The sequence below is a fragment of the Lutjanus erythropterus genome, chromosome 13 (assembly GCF_056507025.1).
Source record: "Lutjanus erythropterus isolate fLutEry1 chromosome 13, fLutEry1.hap2, whole genome shotgun sequence".
NCBI classification, from domain to species: Eukaryota; Metazoa; Chordata; class Actinopteri; order Lutjaniformes; family Lutjanidae; genus Lutjanus; species Lutjanus erythropterus.
Genome location: NC_139329.1, coordinates 29,209,078 through 29,231,369, shown reverse-complemented (window position 1 = coordinate 29,231,369; position 22,292 = coordinate 29,209,078). Strand labels below are relative to the sequence as shown.

Below are 22,292 nucleotides of genomic sequence, written 5' to 3'. Positions count from 1 at the left end.
TGGTCACAACTCTATACGCCATGAGGCTTAAGAGGGCTGGTTAGGAGACTTGCCTGGGGCTGATGCAGATTTACAACTCATTAACTGCTGCACCCTTTGTCACAGTCTTACAGTTTCAATCTGCACCACAGAGACTCCTGCAGTATTGGCCCCGAGGGATTTGGCGCGTACCATGTATGGGGGGAAATGTCTGTAGGCCCTTAATATGAGATTGCTTTACCTTACTCCCATAAATCTCCAGGCACATTATTCACTTCACGTGAGAGCAGGAAACACTAATAGTGATGGGATAATAACAGGTCTGCTGGTAACCCTAGAAGGTGTGCTGCCACCGGTTCAGGGCCTATAAGCCAGGGAGAGCTGCTGCTGTGAACACTGATGGCAAACACATTTACCGTAGCCACCCTAAGTGATCCCAAATTTGTCTAAATTATAGTGTGAGGGGTAGGGAGAGGAAAAGGGCAGAGGTTTGTGGGGGAGCAGGGTAGAAAAGGGTGAGGGGGGGTCAGGAGAGGGGCTGTTTCAAAACCCAGGAAATACCTTAGAGGTGAAACGCGACATGGAGGGACGATGGAGAGAGGCAATAACAGGAAATCTTAACGATTACTTCAGACACCGAAGGAAAAAAGTAGGAGAGAAAGAGAAGAGAAGAGTGGAGGGAAGAGGAGAGAAAAGAAAAACAGGAGCGCGGCTGTGCCCTTAAAAGGTTCTGCAGAGGAGGTGTGCTCCCTGACGTGAATGTGAGATCTTCACTGGTTTATGTGGAAAGAGATTTCTGGTAAAAGTTGATAAAGAGGCTTGTTGGAAATGAGAGAGGGGAGGTGAGGGGGCGGCGTTTTATGCTTTCTGTCTTGTTAAATTGCAGCAAGACAGAGATCAAGACCAGACAGAAACCGTCACCCACTCTTAACTGATTGGACTGTATGAACAGGCAGCAAATGTTAGACAATACAATGAGATCTGATCAAACAGGAACATTAAGTAACTGATATTTTCATAACAATGTTCGCATGGGGACGATCCAAATATTGCTTTTGGCATTCAAAGAACCATCACAGTAATATGCAGTATTTTATTGATCCCTGTAGAGACATACATATATATTATGATCCTCATACGCAGAGAGATTAGTGGTGAGGCACCGGCTGATGCTGGAACTTTGGGGACGATATTAGGCAGTGAAAAGTTCAAATATTGATATATAGGTTGATATTCTTTATAGAGAAAATAGAATATAAAAACATATTTTTCATAAGGACTCCTCAAAAGTAGATAGCAGTTGTGACAAAGATACATAATGGAGACAGGATATTTTACAGTTTAACAATAAACTTGATCGTCCAAAATGATATCATGGCACTGAAACTGTAAACTTTCACTGGTATTATAAATAACTACAAGGCATTGAGATTTTTGATATATAATCCTATACCAAGCAAATACAAACTCCAATTCCAAAAACGTTTTAGTTGCAGTGTAAAATGTAAATAAAAACAGAACGCAATGATTTGCAAATCCTTGAAGACAAGATATGTAATGTTTAAACTGTTTTTTAAAAAGTTGGGAAAAGACTTGGAAAGTTACGGAAGGCTCAAAAAACACCTGTTACACAGATACATTCTGCATGTGTTACAACACTGTGGGTTCGTAGTAAAAGAGACTCTCCCATTTAAAATGTGAGGTCCAGTGCAAAGCTCAAAATATGAAAACAGAGACCCTGGACTCTTAAGCAAGAAGTCGTATATCAGCCAAGAATGGGAAGGAATTTTGAGTTTCAAAATTTCAACAATTAGTGTCCTCAGTTCCCAAACGCTTACTCAGAGTTGTTAAAAGAAAAGGTGATGTAACACAATGGTAAACATGACTCTGTTACAACTGTTTTTGGAACATGTTGCAGGCATCAAATTCAGAATGAGCATATATTTACAAAAAACAATGTTTGTCAGTTTAAACATTAAATATCTTGTCTTGTCATATAGGCACGTATTGGACAACATGTATGCTTATACCGATGTAGACGATATTGGGATGGTAATAATAGTCAAGGTCTGTTGCAATACTTCCTGTACTGATGTGTTTCTCACTTTATGTAGCGATGCTTCAAATGACACCTGTAACATGTCATCATTTATTTCTACAGAAAAACTGGGATGATTCTGCTCCAGTGATGTAATTAACCCCAAGCAAACTGTATGTACTGGCAACTGTGGCTCACAGGACACAGCATGTTTATCTTAAGGGAGCGGTTTGTTTTAGTGATATTATTGTAACTGTGAATAAGTACATGTGGAGGTGGACAAATGTTCTTTTTGGGACTGAAATGTTGATATAAAACAACAGAACAAAAGGCCTGAGGGAGTGCTGCTCAACCCAGTTTAAGTCCAGTGATGTCAGCGTTGCAAAACACAATAAACTTCCATGCCCTCCTCCTCTGAATTCACACAGGACTCACTCGGCCCACTCATCCACACATTTTTAGCGTGACAACCCTGAGATCCCCATCAGGCTCGCCTCAGGCTGATTTTAATGGGCTACACTTTAAGGCAGAGATGTATCACACCAAGGAGATTATAGATAGAGCAGAGAATAAATGCACCACCTGTGTTTTGTGGTTTTTCTTGCTGACAGGATAGTGCAGGAGCAGTGCTGCTTAACAGTGCTGGAGGATAACATGTGCACCACTGGCATCAACATGGCCAAAGACCAAGGAGTCTGCGATTCTTTATTCTCCAGCACCTGCGAGACCAAGACCACAAAGGTGTGTTTGTGTATGTGTACCTTACTAACTGAAAATACTATAAACAGAGACAGCGAAACCACTGTTTGCACCAAAAATCTCTCTACTCAATCAGTGTACAGTACATCACTCTGCTGGACAGCCAGTTTGAAGGGCAAATGATTGATGGGAGAGATTGTGTGCGTTTGTGCGACTGTGTGTTTGTGTGTGTGCACTGTGAGCAGGATGAGGCATGTCACTCCGGGGAGGAATGAAGCTTGTTGCTGTCAGATAGATTATAAATTCAGCTCTGACTCTAGGATCTTCTGCAGGCTCACGTCCAAGCACTTTTCAGCCATTCTGTGTTTTTTTTGCCCTCAAGCCACAGCCCTCAGTGTGGCCCTTTTATTTACACAACACACTGCAAATCAACGCACCACAAAGACAAATGCTTGGCAAAATGCGGAACATACAAGTTGGTGCACTGTCTTGAAAGGATGAGATCACTGTCAGCGGGGCAGCTTGTCGTTACTTGATCGACTGCGAAATGCTGATGCTGGCTCATAATTAAATGTGTCCAGGTGAAGTGAATAAGACAGAAGATATGGATGAGAGGAGTTTTTCCTGCTCGTACCGGATGAAATAAGGGTCAAGTCAGGCTTCACTTCATTTACAGCGTCAAGGGTTTCATTACATTATGAAAAAGATACAGTGACATATAGAAGAAGCCACAAAACTATGATGAGAGAGAATATCCCTGACCATTAAACAAATACTCCACACGCTCTCATGACCTACCTATGGAGCTACAGCCAGACAATGTTTTAGCTTAGCATGTAAGACTGCAAGTGGTGGGAACCAGCTAGCCTCTGTCACATGGTCAAAAAAAACCTTCCTTTAAGCAACTCTCAAGTTTTCTTACATGAAAACCAAAGTGTACATGATATTTCTTGATTTCCTTAAGTCTTGGTGTAAGGTGAGCGGAGATATAGGGAAGTTCCTGCACCTCGCCCAAGATGTGGTCCAGTGCATAGCATACCGTCTAACCACACCATGTAACGAAACAAGATATAATGTATTAATTAGTGAGATTTAGATTGTGTATTGTGTTACCTTTGGACAGAGCCAGAGCTAGCTGTCTCCCTCTACTTCCAGTCTTTATGCTAAGCTAAGCTAACCGTCTGCTGGCTATAGCTAGATGTCGTGCTGACATGAGAGTGGTATCACTTATCTCTCAGCAAGAAACTGAATAAGCATATGTTTATATAAATGTTGAGTGTTTCTTTAATGGTTTCTTTATGCTAATCTAAGATGACTGTCTCCTGCTCCGGCTGCAGCTTGAAGCACTTAAAGCACAAACATGAGTGTGCTGTCAGTCGACTCATCTCACTTTTGTCAACACAGTGAACTTTAACAATGAGGTTGAGGTAATGCATTTAATAATTCAAATTTTATTAACTTATTTTTTGACCACATAGTGACCAAAGCTGTAGGTACAGCACTGACATATTATCACCTTTAAAGCAAATATGAAAAAATTGTTTGCAGGCATTTGTCTATTCAGACATCTATGTGAAACAGAGCAACAGTTAACATTCATTTGGAGTCATATTTCTGGCCACCTGACAAATCTAAGTCCAGTATTTACTCTCATTTTAGTTCTGTTTTTGCTTTCCACTTACGTCTGTGGAAAATACCTGGCTAAATGCTATATTCACCAGATAGTCGGTAACATTATCTGTCTGCTGTTTGGTGCTGGGCAGGTTTATTAAAGCTTTTTAACTAAAAACAGCAACAGTAAGGACGGGCTCACACCAACCTTGTTTAGTCCGGTTGTACCGAACCGTGGAGTGTTTACCTCCTTACTGCGGTTCGTTTAGGTTGATGTGAACAATGGACTTGAACTCTGGTCCAGACCAAACAACCGCTTTCTGTACTGCCTCAATCAAAGGAGCGTGCCGTTCTTCCTGTTGTAGTGGCGGGTGAGCCAGCAGTGCGTTTGCTACCAAAATGTGGACTGGCAGGGGAAAAACCTGGACTCACAATAGAGTGAGAAACATCTGCATTATTGAGCTTTAATACCTGCTGTCTCATGAGACATTTATAGTGCGGCGCTTCATGATAAGTGATATTCTTGGGTCATCTGTTGTCTCTTTAACCTCAAACTTTATGACCAATAATCAAACGACATTTCCATCATATGACTTGTGTTAAGTTTCGCCTTCATCCTTGCATTGGTTTGATTCAGGGACTTCTAGGTGTGAACTCGCCCTAAGAGAGTAGTGAACCAAAACAGGTGTGGGCTGGAAAAACCAAACAAAATGTAGGGTTTTCCCTGCTTTAAAACAGTTTTATGTGTCAATTACTTTTCTGACACTGACAAGGTATAACTAAACCTTTCCTGATTTAGTTAACTGTGCTAAAATGGTGCTGTAAGCATATTCAAACAATCACTCATAACTGTATTCATTCGTGATAGCTTTGGTAGTCCTGTTCTGTTCAGCTGCTACTGTTAAAGATTTGCTTTCCTGAAGTTTCCTGAACCTAAAACTTTTCTAGGACGTTGTCAAGGCCACACATGCACATGCACCCACACATAAACAAACACAGACACGCAGAGTAGCAGTTACCTTCTGGTACACAACTATTAGAGTTGTAGCTCTACTGTGCTATCACCATCACTACACACGTACACACCATGCGTGGTTACATTTCAGGTATATATATATAACCTCACCGCCCAAACTGAAACAAACACACCCATCCCCCACACTCTTTCATCCCGCTCCCCGACTGACATTACTAGGCTGCCATAATGATTGATTGAGCATGCTTCAGCCAGAGGGGATGATGTCATCTCATCACTGTCTGTCTGTCCGTCTTGCGTACTCACTTGCTGCTTTTCGTCTGCCTCTCTGCCTGTCTGCCTGTCTGTCTGTCTGAGGGCTGTCAGTTGGCTTGTCTTCTCAATCAGCCCCCTTCTCTGCCTGTCTGTGTGATTGAGAGCTTGGCTTTCTGTCTGAATCACACCCCTCTATTTGTCAGTGTAAAGGCCTGTCTTATCTACCTACCAACATCATCCCACAATCTCCTTTTCCTTGTCTGGAGTTTTGGTTTCACTTCCTCTGGTGCATCAGAGAGACGAGTCGGTTGTGACACAGTGTTTTCCTTTTCCTTTATTTGTACAAACATAAAATATTCTTACGTCTGCAACAAAGGTTATTCTAATGTATTTGAATCTGTGTTCTGTAGATTTGCTGTGACTGTTGTCTCCTGGGGAAGGTGGCACAGAAGCAGGGCTTATCCTGTGACCACAACCTGTCCGTGGGCTACCAGTGTAGCCTGGTGTCCCGGGCCTGCTGCGTGGATGGAGTCCCAGACAACCAGACCACACCTACAGGACAAACTGAATGTGTGTGGAAAAAAGAAACAAGCATGAGGGCTGAATAAGGGCTGAACAATTAGTTTTTGGGGGGATCTAACCTGCCAACTAGCTTTACAGTAATGGTATACAAACTATGTGGGAAAAACACATGAATTTACTCAAACTATTTTAAACTAAGAAGGATGCGATAGTTGGAAAGTGTAGAAGTCAAACCCCTTTGTGTTGTCAAACATGAGCCCACACTGCCCCCTGCTGGATATATGTGATTATTGCTTTTAGTATTTAAAAGGGTAAACTGTCATTACATGTGAAGGACAAATTCATCTTTTTGGTTGTTCTGAAACACAAGCAGGTCAGGTTCAGCTAAAGGACAGCAGCTGACAGGGATTTAGTGTGTTGTTCATGTGCACTCTAACTAAAATACCAAAGATCTCTTTGCTCCAACTTCCTGGATGCAATTTGTGGCTTTTATTGCTCCTATTGGATAATAGACTAGATAATAGATGGATTTTTGAGGCTGAGACTGATTTTATAGGGGGGAAAAAAATTCACCAATTACCAATATGGTGGCCAGTATAGAGAATTGTGAGCTAGAATGAAAATAGACCTTTTCTATGTGGATTGTGCACTGATTTTGCACCAAGTATAACTATGCAAAGATACTCAGACAGCTGTTTTCTTAAACAAATAATTCTGTTCATAGGTATGTTTTCATTAGTGCATAATCTCCTGAAAATAAGGATTCTTGTGTTTCTGTTAACTTAGAATAAATCTTTTATATCTACAGAGGGCTTGGGTCATCTTCCATGGAGGCCAGAACTGACAAACCACTGCTAGATCCCACTAAATCCAACACACTAGTCCCTTAAGATAAAGGCAGGTGTTACGATGTGAGATATACATATAAACATATGAGCATGTATTTTTTTTCTCTCACACAGTAGAGAACAGGGATGAAACCACCGAAAATGGAGATAATTCAGTATTGAATGATCAGTGCAAAGGTAAAGTATAACAAGCCTTTCTTCACATAACTGATTGAATCTTGCTGAAGCAGTGATCAGCTATCAACATCTTTGTGGTTTTTCAGGGAAATGTGCTCATCTCTGTGTGGGCAATGAGACTTGTGCCTGTTTGAAAGGCTACAAACTCAAACCAGATGGAAAGAGCTGTGAGGGTAAGCGGGGCTCTTCCCCATCATCAGCTTTGAGTTGTTCTATTTGTCTTAATTTGTGTGTCCAAGAAATTAGAGCATGGAGAAAAATGATGCTTGTGAAAGGTTTCACAATAAGAGAATCTCTTTCAAACGCTCTCAGATATCAATGAGTGTTTGCTGGGAGCCAGCAACTGTCGTGGAGGAGAGCGCTGTATCAACACAGAGGGCTCGTTCCGTTGCCAGAGAGAGGTCAGCTGTGGGACTGGCTATGAGCTCACTGACAACAACAATTGTAAAGGTCAGTCAAACTGCCTTCACTTTGCCTCTGTGATTGTGTATCTGAGTCATGTTTGTTTCTTTTTAGCTATTGACATGATTCATGTCATTTCTTTCGCCAGATATTGATGAGTGTGAGACTGGTATCCATAACTGTGGCCCAGAGTTTCAGTGCCAAAACACCCAGGGGTCGTTCCGTTGTGTCCCTAAGGTGAAGTGCGGCGTTGGATTTATCCAGGATGCCCTTGGAAACTGCATTGGTAAGCACAATACTTCTTACTAACAGCTCTGAAAGCTGGGGTAGTATTCTTGTCTCCATTAGGCAAAAGTTCCATAATAACCTTTAAGCATAATGTAATTCAAGTGGTATGAGAGAAAATTCAGCTTCTGCTCTTCCTTTTGGCTCTGTCTTGTCCAATGGCGGGAGACTTTAGCCAATCACAGGCTGGTAAGAAAGCTGATTGTTGTCTTATTCTTGAAACATCGGTATTTGATGTCAACTACCTTTCTCAAGAACTGAGAAGTGAGAGGTGCCAAACATGGTGTGTATACAACTGGTGGCCAAATCTTAATGGCTAGTTGTCATGAGAGAATGTCGCCTCTCGATTTTGATAACATAATGTTTTTAAGCACACCCAGGCCTTTCTTTTAGGATTACTATTTGGCCCAAATTTTCACTCGTACACACAGAATAATAGTCTAGTCTAGAATCTAGTTCGCAGATCCCTAGAAGAATTGACCCTTTACATTTTTGATATTTTGTGATATTTCCTGTGCCACACTCCAGCCAAAATATGATGAATTAAAGACAAGAAACAATGACACATACATTTAACATGGGATTAAGCTCCATGCTTAATTTTCTGATTGACTGGTGTACAAATGAGTACTTCAGCCCAACCTTATTAAGTTGTGGATCCCTGTATCTCCAGTTTGATGGTAACATTTTTTAATCATTCTGTAGGACATGGTCAGGGACAGAAGCAGTGTTTTTGGTCAGCCTAACAATATGTGTTGGTATGATCGTAATGGAGTTTCTCATCTTTAAGCAGATTTTCATTTGGTGGAGCTTCTTTGTTTTGCCTTTTTGCACATAAATTCAATGTGTTGAAAAAAGAGGGTTTTTATTTACCCAAAAAATGCAAACAATATAAACCAAGAATGTAATAACTAAGCCTATAAAAGAGGTCAACAGCATATAACTACACTCAAAATGACAGCAACAAAACAAGGTGTTAACTGAACAAACTGAAACATGAGGGAACATATATACTGGCTTGGCCAAACCAACTAACACAAAAGGGGAAAACAAAATGGGTATCAACTAAAACTAATACACAGGAAAAACTAACTAAACCTAAACCCCCCTCTGACATGGCTGGAGATGGTATGGCCTGATGAGCTGGCCACAGGATTTAACAGTTTCCACCCCATGGCCACACCTTTTGCCTGTCCAGGAGGAAACCACCCCATCAGCATGGTAACTCAGAAGAAGACAAATAAAAATGATTAATACAACAGAAAATTACTAAATTTAACCTTACAGTGTGAAAATGTGAGCACTCCATTTAAACAGTGTAAAGCTAAAGGAAAATAAAGAAATTGTAACTCAAATAAACTGTAGTGTGGACCTGAATTGTTTGGGGTGTGGTTGACTGCAAATTGAATTAACCTGTGCATTGAACAAAGAAGTGAGGTGAGTGTGTGCATGGTTTTACCCTAAACTGTCCATTTGTGTGGCCTTGGCCATCACATTGATGCTCTCACTGGGAAAAAAAAATCCAAAGATTGTAGTGCTTCAAGGTCTTTATCCACAGCCATTTATAAAATGTATCTGCAGTTATATTGGATATGATGAAACCAAGCAATTTTTCATCATTTATAAATTCTATCTGTCTGTGTCTTCAGATATCAACGAATGTGTCACCCAGACAGGCCCATGCCACAGAGGGCAGGTCTGTATCAACACAGTTGGCTCCTACATCTGCCAGAGGAACTCTGTCAACTGTGGCAGAGGATACCACCTCAATGAAGAGGGGACACGCTGTCTCGGTACGGCTGAAAAACTCAACTGATCATATGACAAACCTGCCTGAGGAACTCATATCATAGGTTGTTAATCGCATCCCCCTCCGCCTCTGCAGATATCGATGAGTGTAAAGGCCCTGAAAAGGTCTGTGAAGGTCATGGTTGTGTCAACCTGCTGGGCTCCTACCGCTGCGAGTGTGAGGCTGGTTACATCTTCAACAGCATCAGTCGGGTTTGTGAAGGTAAGCTTTTGTATCCTCCTCTGCATGTAAACATACGTATGGTTACTAGTACTGGTCAAAATGTGAGAAGAGGATTTTATCATGATTTTTTATTACTTTTTATTTCAGATATTAATGAGTGCAGGCACTACCCTGGCCGCCTGTGTGCTCATAAGTGTGAGAACACTCTGGGATCCTACAAGTGCAGCTGCACCACTGGCTTCAAGCTAGCTGCTGATGGCAGGAATTGTGATGGTAAGATCTAAATCAGGAGAAACAGTTCAGTTCCAAGTTTGATGTCATTTTGGCTTTGATTACAGCTGAAAGGATTAGAAGATCTCAGATTAATTTCTATCATTGTCCCTGGCGTTTTCACTGTCCTCCAACATTTATCAAGATGGGGAGAGAGACATTCAATGTCTGACCTAAGAAATGCCCCACTCTGCTTTATCAGATCAGGCAGCAATTTATCAGTCGTCCTGGTAAACTGTAAAAGTGACAACCGCGTCTGAAAAATAACTTCAGAAGAGGGACAGAGTGTGCCCACTTCCAGACAAAAAATATTCAAGTGCAACAGGAAAATATCACTGAAGAGTACAAAGGAGAAAAGTTTTCTCTCCCTTATAGACCATTGTCTTATGATGGACACGGAGACCTGTCTGAAGATGGGAATTCTGTTATTAGTCTTCAGTTTATTTGGCCTGCTTGTTCACATTTGTGTCATCTGTTTTTCATAAAATGACCACCTTATTAATGAAATCTTTATTGCCCCATAAGGGAAATTGTCATGCACAAGGACCATAAAAGGCATCAACAACCACACTTGACAGCACATAATATAACATAAAACATAAGCATCATAAGAAACATCATAAAAGAATATATAATTTGGGAATTCATAAAAGACATCAAGTGCAGTTCAACAAAGCGCTAAATTCCGACGATGAGACCATGTGTATTCAGGATTTGGCACATTAAAGTTGAAATTTAAGGTATTTCTATTTTCTTTGAGTAATATGAATGCTGCCTTGTGGGTGTCTGTGTTCTCCTGCTGCGTGTTGATAAGAAATACTTGTTCTTTTTGTTATTTCTAAGATCTTGTAGATCAGAATGTTGCTTTTGAAGGAAATGTCTTGAAAGAGAATTAAAATATTTATTTGGAGTTAACAGTGTGCACGCTTTTCTCCTTTATACCCACCTTTGAAAAATACCCAACCGCCTGTAGGGCTAAACAATGATCAAAATCACAGTATGGCAAAGTGAAATATCTAAATCACATGAGCTGCAGTCTTTTTTAAAAGGGAAAAATGTGTCAGAACATAATATTATGAATGAAGCATTGTGATGCTGCAGAGATGCCCCGAATCTACAAACCATATTCTCCAGATGTAATACATTTTTATATTTTTTTAATTGAAAATGAAATGCAAAAATGATAATCCCCACTAAAATCAAGACACCTCTACTGCTTCATCTGTCAAAATAACAAGAATATGTTTTTTTTTTTTGCATTTCCTTCAGCCCTATCTTCCAGGCACAATACAGTACAATCATTATTTTTCAGTGTCTCAGATTTTGCTAACATCTCCTGCTGTTCATGCAAATCCACATGGAACATAATAAAATGCACAGGGGAGGATCCACCTCTCTGCAGGTTTTTATTCTTCAGACAACTGAAGTGTACTCGTAAGTTAACCTGAGTTCCTAATGGTCTGCAATTATCTTGTCTCTGTGCAGATTTGAATGAGTGTGAGAGCAACCCATGCAGTCAAGAGTGCGCCAACGTGTATGGCTCCTACCAGTGTTACTGTCGCCGTGGCTACCAGCTCAGTGACATAGACGGCATGACTTGTGAAGGTAAAATGAAACGTTACCTTTCAATATGTCCAGCATTGAGAAGTTCCAGGTGCTCTGGTGCTTTTGAGCTAGAATATACTATGTGTTAATATGTGCAGCCTGCTTATATTTGCATATTTCGCATATATTTCACTATACTCTGTGGTTTGACTAGGTTTTATCTGTCTCTGTGACATTTTTAGACATAGATGAGTGTGCCCTGCCCACTGGAGGTCATATCTGCGCCTATCGCTGTCACAACACCCCTGGCAGCTTCCACTGTTCCTGTCCCGTCAGTGGCTACACCTTGGCACCCAACGGGCGTAGCTGCCAAGGTAAACTTTCCTCACCATAATGCTACATGAGATGGCTTTGAGCTTATGTCAGTTTTAATACAAGTGATTGTTCGGAATGATTTGAAATCGCATTTTCTGATTTTTTGTCTTTCACTCCCAGATGTTGATGAATGCGTGGCAGGAACCCACACATGCACAGAGAATCAGAGCTGCTTTAATATACAAGGAGGATTCAGATGCCTATCCTTCGACTGTCCAAACAACTACCGGCGCGTTGGAGAGACGTGAGTACCTGCAACCTGACAAGCACGCCAAGGCTTACTTTAACGGACATCGACAGACATATTAGGTGTGAAAGCACCCTTAAAAGGATAGTTTAGGGTTGTATGAGGTACTTGTCGATAGTGTGTTACCTAGGAGAAGCAGAGAGGAGCACCAGTTAAGCAATGAACTACTGTAGACAGGGTCACCAACAAAAGTAAGTATTTTAGCCTCTTAAGAAAGACCCGCCTAAAAAAATTGAATACCAGTTTAAGTGTTGTGACATATTTAGAATATTTTCATCACTTTACTTTGCTGTCAGAAAACCTTTTCAGATGGGAAACCACTGACAACCAAACTCCATGGGCAAAATGAACAATTTTACCTTGCAGAACACAGGAGTTAACTAGTTAACTAGTTAGTTAAATTAGTTGATCTGTTAGTTTGTTGGTGTTATTGTGGGACTTTGGTTTTTAAAAGGTTAGTTTGGATTCACTAAAGTCACACAATAACACAAACAAACTAACAGATCGAGGTAATGGTTATCTCCTGTGTTCTTCAAGGAAATTACCGATTTTGCCTGTGGAGTTTGGTTTGTTTGGAGAGAGCAATATTGATCTTGTATAAATATCTTGTCTTTATCTTGTATCTTTGAAAAAGGGAAAATGTCTGATGGTAAAGTAAAGCAGCGAAAATATTCTACATATAGTGTACACTTAAACTGATGTTGTTTTCCTTTCGATGGACCTATTTCAAGTTGCTAAAATACCTTTTTTTGCTGACCCTGTCTGCAGCTGTTCATTGCTTAGCTTCTGTCCTGGTGCACCTCTCTGCTTCTCCAAACCAGGGGTTTGCCAACTGGCATCTACTGTAGGTAAACAACACTTAAAAGAATCGCAACTATCCCTTCAATAGACCGACATTAACACCAAAAACATCGACAGAAAACCTCATGTAGTAAGGTCCATGTTCCTTGCAGTCAAGTCTGAAAGGCGCAGCAGTAAACAATGTTTTAACTGACCTTTTGGATGTATGAAGCTCTGCATGTCCAGTATGCTCAGTGCTGGAATGACTTCAGAAAAGATTCGGCTGTAGCATGTTCTGTTGTTTTAGAATGATGAAATGCACATGGATATTTTCTCATCGGCTCAGTTACAGTAGAGGCTGTGTATAACCACCCTGTTATGGAGGCACCAGCGACAAAACTTCTTGCATGATCCCACATGAGGGCACCACGACTGGCCTGTAAAGTGTAAAAATGCTGCAGACTGAAGTTCCTTCCACTGCATGCCATGCACGGCAAATTAAATTTACACCTGGTCTCTTTTTCTTTCTCTCTGTGCCTGTTTTGTTCTGTCTTGTCCCATCCTGCCCCGCCCCCCCCAACCCTCCTCTTTTTGCAGTCGATGTGAACGCTTGCTTTGCAATGACTCTGTCGAGTGCCTGGCCATGCCGCTGAGAATAACCTACTACTACCTCACGTTCCCCACCAACATCCCCGTCTTCACCAACATCTTCCGCATGGGCCCCTCCCACAACGTGGCCGGCGATGACATCCAGATTGGTATCACAGCTGGCAATGAGGGCGGTTTCTTCAAGACGGAGCGGGTGCCCACTGGCGGCGTCATGTCGGTGGCAAAGCTCATCAACCAGGCACAGGACTTTGAGCTGTCTCTGGAGCTAAGGCTGCGTCGCTATGGCACGGTCAGCACGTACCTGGCTAAAGTGCTGGTGTTTGTTACCCAGGAGGAGCCCAGAGTACCTTACAACCCCCTGCTAGAATAAACACAAGCGTTGCACAGTTTGCTACACTCTTAAAAATGATGTGTCATTTTAAATGCATTGTCTCATAGAGAAAACAGAAGTTAAGTTAATCCTCAACGCAAAATACATGCAAGAAGACCAGTGACCTCACAGTATGGTGATAGCAACAGACTACTGTATGTTGCAACATATAAAGGACTGCAGCACATACTTTATTGATAAGTGCAGGTAAATATAAATATAACTAATGATTTCCAATTAGAAGACCAGTATTCATGTTTTTACACAAAATAATTGTCTCTTTCAGTTGTGAAAGCATGGAGCTGTGAGAAAATGATGACCCATGCATCACGGTTTGACATTAACCATGTCCCTATGGCCTGTAGCCACAAAAACTTACTCTGTGGCCACCAAGTTTTATCCCCATACTGTGATCCTTCACAAACACAAAGTTACATTTCCACAAGCATCCCAATTCCTTAAACCTTTTAGTTAACATTCAACAAAAACAATGAAAAGGACTCGTTGTCTGCCAGCTACTGATATATCAGGGCTGCTGAAGTCTGGGTCTACTAAGTCTACTCAAACTGCAATGCAAAAGAACCAGAAACACAAAAAGTATACTGTGAAAAAACACAATGGCAACAAAATTTTAGGAAGCAGGAGTTTAAGTGGATAACATTTAGTGCATCTAGGGATATACTGTACTGTTGTGTGTGCTGCCAGTTTCCTGAACTAGTCAAGCAGTCTAACTCACTTTTCATTTAAAACCGTGCCTTTAGGAGACACCACATCACACTACATGGGAAAAGTGGACAAGACAGGTGTCACAGTTAAGGAGGACTGTGCTAAACTGTGTTAAAGTGCCTTTTCTATATTGCTTTTGTATAAGTTTACATTTGGACCACCAAAAATGTACACCAGATTTTAGGGCTTGATGGGTTCAGTCCCATTCCTGGTGCATTTTCCATTTTTTTTTTAAATATACAGATTTATTTAACATCGTGGACTTGCAAATTGTCATTTTAGAGTTGTTGATGCTTTTAAGCTAACCAGCTCCAGGCTGTAGTTTCATATTTACTGTGCAGATAAAAAGGGCTGTCTACAAGAATTATAACTATAACAATATATATGAATATATTGTTTTAAAAAAGTCTGCACCACAACTATAATGACAATGAAAGTTGCAAATGATCACTGGGATCACTTTCAGAGCCAGTTGATGACCTATAGAAACACTGATAGCCAAACAAAAAAAAAAAAAATCAACCTAAATTTAAAGGGTATAGCCTGCAACATGCTTATGTCATAATATGTAGGCCAAAATCTACACATGAAAAACGTCATTTTCATTTTATTTATACATGACTAAAATACAGCAAATGTTACTTAAAGGAAGGGTTTTTTTTCAGAAAATTACCTAGTTTAATTAACTTTTGCCTTACCTGACTGTGATGACAAATTTAAATATAGATGTGCAGATTAAATAGTGCAGCTGATACTTTTCTCTATAATTCATTATGCTTACATTCTTACATTCAAACATATAATACTTGATACCTGAGACAATCAAGTCTGATGCCGATCCACTGATGGGGTCCTCACTGATGTCCTCTTTAACAGTTGCTAGGATACCATTAAAGTGATGTTGACTCATGAAAGTATGAAAAAAATCTGTTTTGAAAGGATGACTACTCAGAGTGTTTGAATTCCATGAACCCATATCCTTCTGTTTTGTTTTTGTTTTTTACTGCAAACCAACAGACAGAGCCTGGAGCGTTCAGGGTCACTGGTGATCCAGAACCCTGGACCAGCTGTCTCCTCTCTTTGATCAATTATTCAGCCAGGTCTTTACTTTTTTTATAATAATATTTTTTTAATAATGTAAGACTGTCACACACTAAACATGTGTTAAATATGACACATCATTTTTTAAGAACGGATGTGAAAAACATTACAAATCACAAAATCAGAATAAAGAAGCACAGCTTTTAGCACTGTAGCGTTTTGCTTAATCTACTTTTTACCACTAGAATTAAGGATCATTATTCAGCAGTGTAAATTAGGTCCAACTGAATGTGTCTTCTTGGAGGTAAGGCCTTGTGACAGCCGCTAGGTGGCGTTCTAGGTCAGGGTAAATAATAAAATGGTAACGACCCAAGTCTGCCTACAATTGAGTGTAATTTGATGATGGTTGCATGATAAAGTCTGACGTTTTTCAGTATTTTATGGTTTATGTGTTGGATGAACAGTTTTCTATTAAAATTGAAATAGAAATAACACATGTTCAAGTCAAATCCAGTTCTTGATAATAGTGCATTGTGGGGTTTAATCAAATACAGCATAGGGAGCAGCTGGAATGTGGGGCCAAATCACAGATGGAGGCAGGAAGGCTTCCTCACATAGTTTCATATTACTATTATTCCAACAGCTTCAGTGCAGAGGAAATCGAATGATACATGCAAATCTCCAGTAATACATATATTTAAAGGGACAGTTCAAACCAAAATCAAAAATACATATTTTTTCCTCTGGCCCATTTCTAGACTTTATTGGTGTGAGTTGCAGAGTTTTGGAGATATCAGCTGTAGACACGTCTGCCTTTTCTCCAGTATAATGGAACTAAATGGCACTCGGTTTGTGGTGCTCAGCACCAAAAAAAAAAAAGAAGAAATACATTTGAAACTCTACAGCATTTCCTGAAATTATGACCCAGTTATTCAGTATAATCCACAGACCTTGTAGTGAGCAGTTTCATGAAGCAACTACTTTCTGTATATCAGAAAGAAAATAGTTCTGGTACATTCAACTGCAGAAAGTAAGTAGTTGCTACATGAAACTGGTCACACAAAGGTCTGTGGATTATGTTTAGCTACTGGGTCATTTTGGCGCTTTGAGCACCACAAGCCGAGTGCCATCTACTTCCATTATATTGGACAGAAGACAGACATCTCTACAGTGGATATCTCCAAAACTCTACAACTCACACCAAAAAAATAAAATCAAGATGGATAAAAAGCACTACAGGCCAGGTGAAAAATATTTCTTTTTGATTTTGTGGTGAACTGTCCCTTTAAAGTTAAAGGGACATTCTGTGATCTGACTGATTGAAAAAACAGTGGTCTGACTAAAAAAATCTTTTAATACACATATTTACACTATAAAACAGATTTTCTCAATAATGTTATTTGTTTTCTGATGATTTTCAAGTTTTTACTGAATCAGTAGTCTTTGTAAATGCAGACACTAACCAGGTGTATTTTAAATCAGCAAAAAATACAAAAGTCAAATTCCCATCCATAAGTCAAACCCTTCAGTTATACACTATATGTGCATTTACCTCAAATTTCATAATTTATGAAGCCCATAAAGTAATTCCACACCTCCAAATTCCAGTCAAAAATGCGCCAAATTAGGCGTTTTAATGTATTTTTACTCGACCGCTCCCCAAACATCAGTTACCTTGCACCGCAAATACATCTTTCTGTGGCAGTTATTTTCTTGCACATCTCTTTAGCTCCCATTACATTTTGGGCTTAATGTAAAATACACAGATTTCCACTGCATACTGCGGGTGTAAACCCCAAAGCAGACAGATAATCCAAATGAAGGCTGAGTAAGTGACATGCGATGGGATGCAGTGGCAAAGGAGAGGGAAATGTGCACCAGCAGGAGAGAGTATAAATAGTTTGACATGCTGTGAGGCTGCTGCCCGAGGGCTGTGGCTTATAATAACTGTAAATTCAGATGTCCTAGGTTCCTCCTGTCCGGAGCTGTCAGGCCAGTAAGGATGCACTTGGTCCCTCATGGGGATATCCTTAAAATAAGAACATAGTGGCGCGCAGAAGGTTTTTTCCTCCCCTTTGACATTGAGTTATGGGGCTCTGGGCTCTGGCCGGTGGTCTGAACAATTTGTGGTACGGCAACATCACCGCGCACAGAATGAATGATGCCCTGCAGTGTTTGTGTTGGGGCGTTATCAATGTGCCGACTATAAATAATAATTACCAAAAAAATAAAAGGCCCTACGCTTGACCAGAGGACTTTCATCCAAAAAGTCTGTTTTTCTTTCTGGTCTGAAAGTATTGGGGTTTTTCTCCTGGGCTGGGCCACGTGAGGCATGGGGAGATGAAGAAGACGTGCATTTGTGCATGCACACGCGCGCACGCACATACACACACACACACACACACACACACACACACACATACACAAGCATGTTTGCATGCACAAAGACAGACATGCACAAATGAGCGTATACACACACATTCAGTGCAGACACACACATGCGTTAATACACACATGGAGCTGTAATTAGCTCCACTTGCTGCCCCTGCTTTGAAGTGCCCATCTGTGTGTAAGGGGGCAGTTCACCCTGGGTCATTATCTTCTCGTAAATTTACTCTCTACCCCAACAGAGCTTTCACCTCGTCCTCTAGAGCCCCGCTCGGGTCTTTCTGCAGCTCAGGCCGTGGTATTATAAACTAGGAGAACATTTTGTGGGTTTGGCCTGGGCCAAAGCAAAACTTGGACCCACCCGCTAATTGCTAATTACAAGCCCCTACCCAGTGGTGGCTTGACTTTTTGTCAGGGGCTTCTCTCCTCGCTCACCATGGAAGAAGCCCTGCAACCCAAGCCGTGCCTGGGCTTTGAGCTGCAGCCTATAGGTCCCCTGAGGAGCGCCAGAGATCCACGGCCCATGACTCACAATATGGCTATATGGCTGCCATGCACATTAACTGGACTTATACATGGCAACTTGGCTGTTTTCATAACCCAATATAGCCGTGTACTGACTTGTCTCCTTTGTGAATTTAACATCTTGGATGTCAAAGTCAAAGCTTTTATTTTGTTTCAATAGCTCTCTCATGATCACAAGTTCCTCGTCGTTTCAAAGACATGCTCCTGATTTATGAGGTTGTTAATGCCTTAGAAACCTCTCTCAGAGTCTTATGGAGCAGACAGGTAGTGAATGGCGATACTTCAGGTGGCGTTAGCTTTAGGAGCCAGCAGAGGCCCTCCATTCCCTCCGACCTGTCACTGATTAGTCTGTGGAATAAACAAAGCCCTAAATAATAGGATGAGAGCTGCCCTGGGGAGAGGCTGGGGAGTTGTCTAGTCATGTTGCTCACAATTTAGGAGTCTTTTAGAACACTCCCTTGCCCCATAAATCCTCCTCAAGAGATTATCTGATGTGAAGCCGGGGATGCTCAGCAAATCCAAATATTTTCCTGAGCAGGTTGTGGATCATTCTCTGTGAGTGTAGTAATTCATTTCCCACACAGCTTGAAATAGTGCATCAGAAAGGCATCAATGGCAGCGCTAGTCTCCACAAGCTACAAAGTCTGGCTTCGGCATGAGCTCTGGCCATTGTTGGTTTATTATTCTTCCAAACCACACAGAATTTGATTGTTTTTGATGTTGACTGCTATATCCAGTATCCCTGCTGTCTTGTTCAGATATTGTTTGTGTAGCGGCCATTGGAGTTGTCCCACTGAGTTCTTGATTACGCAGTGGGCTGCTCTCAAGGATGCCCTGTTATTGTGAGCTTTAGAAACCGAAGGCGGTTGACTCTGAAGTCTTTATATAGACATTACCTAAAGGTCAGAGGCCATGTGTGTGTTTGTGTTTTCTTTTCTTTTTTTTTTTTGTGGGTGTGTGTGTTTGTCCTCTCCTTCAGAGTGCCGAGGCTTCAACGCTCTGACACCATTCGCTGTATGAAGACCTGTCAGCCCAATGACGTCGCCTGTGTTCTGGACCCAACGCACTCAATATCCCACACCTTCATCTCACTGCCCACCTTCAGAGAGTTCACAAGGCCAGAAGGTAGGTACAAGTCCATTTTATCTGTCCATACTAGGAATGTAACAATACAAAAAAAAAATCCATGTTACATTAATATTGCAAGAATAAGTCTGTGATATGATATTAAATGCAATATTAAAGCATGAAACATTTTCATGTTAAAATGTCTAAAAAGTTAGATATTTTGTTGAGTTGTGTAAATTATTCCACGTTTCCAACATATTCTCGTGCAGAAAAATACGTAATTTATTCAGAGTAATGTTGTGTTTCCTGCTAACTGTTGCTAGCTAGTTACTAATTGCTATAACTTCTGGGAAACATAGAAACATACATTTGATATGTCAAAAGAGTGAGGAATGAAGTCAGCGTACGTGATTTCTGCCTGAATTCCCATGATCTCATACAACTATGACATCATCAAACTATGTCTTTTGTTTTCTTTAGTGAGAATTTACATATTGTGTGTTTATAAAAAACAAAGAAAAATGACAACCTTAAAAAGTGTCCTTAATTCAGTAATATATCTATTGTGTGCAGCATTTTCTGTTCATGTAAAATTTGTTTTTCCTTTTAACTTAAAGTGCTTCTGCTTTCCTTCTTTGATGAAATGAAAGTATCCAGCAGTGACCTAAGCATGTGCAAACACTGGGCATGAATTGCCTTTGGCAGTGAATGTTTGATTAATGTATGAATAATAACAAAACAAAAGCAATGCAACAGCCAGTTGCAGTACTTTAATAAAAATCAAATAAACATGATAAAATGGAATAAATTATGTAATATCAGGGCAAGTATTGTATTTTTATTGCAATATCACAGTATTCGATCTATTGTTAGACTCCTAATGCTCATGGTGAAAAGTTTTTGGCATAATCCAGATGGGCAAACATGCAGTAAAGGTTTGAAAAAGGGAAAAATACTTTCATGTTTTATTGAGAGAAGGTTCCTTTGGGAATAAACAAGTCTTAAAAGAAGAGTTTTTGTCATTTTGGAAACTTTATTCCCTAATTTGCCAAGAGTCCTTATGCTAAATTAAGCTAACCAACTGCTGGCTGTAGTTTAATTTTACCCTACAAATGCGAGTGGTATCGATCTTCTCATCTTGGCTGAAAAGGGAAATAAGCATATTTTCCAATTTTTTTTAGACTTGTTTATTCTCCAACTTTCTTTCGATGAAACATGCAGTAATTGTGGTCATGACCACCTAAACCAAGACCAAGCCATGACCAAGACCTGAGTATATCGAGACAAAGATGAGACCAAGACTTTGAGGGGTAGAGACCAAGTCAAGACCAAGACCAATGCAGGGTAAGACCGAGTCAAGATAAAGACCGAGGCAGGCCAAGACTGAGTCAAGGCCTAGTGCTGTCACATCTCGGGCAGTACCATTACGTGCATACTCGCTTTATCCGTCCTGTCTCGTCAGTGTTTATCACAAGCAAAAAAATAACTTAGCTAGCTAACTTTACTAGCATCACTTAAACTTAATTTACCTTTCTTTGTGTTGAACAGAAGTGCTGATAACAGTTTAATGCAGAATCTACAGACTGCTGTGTGTTTTGTTTTGGATGCTGTTTTGCAGACAAACTCTTTGTGGTTTAGGGGCCAAATTTTCTTTCAGAATATAATAAGGATATCATATCTTCACCCAGACAGCCACAGCTTCTTCTCCTGTCTCCCACATTCACTTTCTTGGACCGTGAAGGAGAGCAAGGAGGGGTGACAGCCAGTAACGGTCAAATCACAATAATATTAACTAATAAATTAGACAATTTATAGTCAATTTAGTGATATCCTCGCAATTGCTGTCTGACCAGTCTTGAAATAAAATCCTCTTTGTTTGAGAACAAGACAAGACAGAGGAAAAATTCAGTCAGTTCCCAGACGAGACCTTCAAAAAGTGGTGTCAAGACCAATCTCAATACCACTGCTGATCTTGAGTACTACAACACTAGAATCATGACTATTCCCCAAATTACTGATTATCTAATCTCCCCTGAAATTCCTCCTGTGCATCCCTTTACTCTACATTTTCACTAACCCACAAAGGCCCATATTTGAGGCCTCATTTTCTGACAGAGTGTCCTGTTAAGATCTTTGGAAACAAGGAATTTGAAGACAGCATGATAACTTGTGGTTTTTTTTAGTGTGAATGTGGTCCTCAGCCTCTTTTTTTCCCCCTTAGCTCTACTTCATCTCCTTTAATTTCTGAGCGTCCATCACATATGTTTCCCTGCAGTTGTCAGAATCCATATGAGCACCTCTGACCCTCAAATTAGCTCTTCCATGATGCTCTCCATGCAGTCCGGGTTTGGCTGGCCCACACCAGAGTTTAAGTGCCATGCTGGTTGGATATGAGTAACCACGGTAATCACACGCAGACAGTGACAGCTGACAAGCATCTATTGGCCGGCGTGCAGTGCATGTTTCAGACACACTCATGCTCAACGTCACGGGGAGTTAAGCTCTTGTCATTTCTCATAAGCTCTGAATTGGGGTGTAAAGGACTCGAGGCCCTTTAGTTCAACAACAGCATTGAAAAGCCTCA

The 22,292-nt window shown here is 40.6% G+C and overlaps 1 protein-coding gene across 2 annotated transcripts in view; it reads left to right on the top strand.

Moving 5' to 3' along the window:
- fbln1 (fibulin 1) overlaps positions 1–22,292 on the top strand; it is a 43,494-nt gene that overhangs the window by 5,431 nt on the left and 15,771 nt on the right. Inside the window, exons 3-15 of one of the 2 annotated variants that reach the window (XM_084733418.1) lie at positions 2,629–2,758; positions 5,969–6,128; positions 7,043–7,105; positions 7,192–7,278; positions 7,418–7,555; positions 7,656–7,793; positions 9,442–9,585; positions 9,678–9,803; positions 9,912–10,037; positions 11,520–11,639; positions 11,822–11,953; positions 12,075–12,198; positions 19,620–19,765. In XM_084733418.1, coding sequence (XP_084589544.1) covers positions 2,629–2,758; positions 5,969–6,128; positions 7,043–7,105; positions 7,192–7,278; positions 7,418–7,555; positions 7,656–7,793; positions 9,442–9,585; positions 9,678–9,803; positions 9,912–10,037; positions 11,520–11,639; positions 11,822–11,953; positions 12,075–12,198; positions 19,620–19,765 — 1,634 coding nt within the window. Of the gene's footprint in view, positions 1–2,628; positions 2,759–5,968; positions 6,129–7,042; positions 7,106–7,191; positions 7,279–7,417; positions 7,556–7,655; positions 7,794–9,441; positions 9,586–9,677; positions 9,804–9,911; positions 10,038–11,519; positions 11,640–11,821; positions 11,954–12,074; positions 12,199–13,578; positions 14,014–19,619; positions 19,766–22,292 lie in introns of those variants that run through there. The other variant, XM_084733419.1, reaches the window with a different exon arrangement.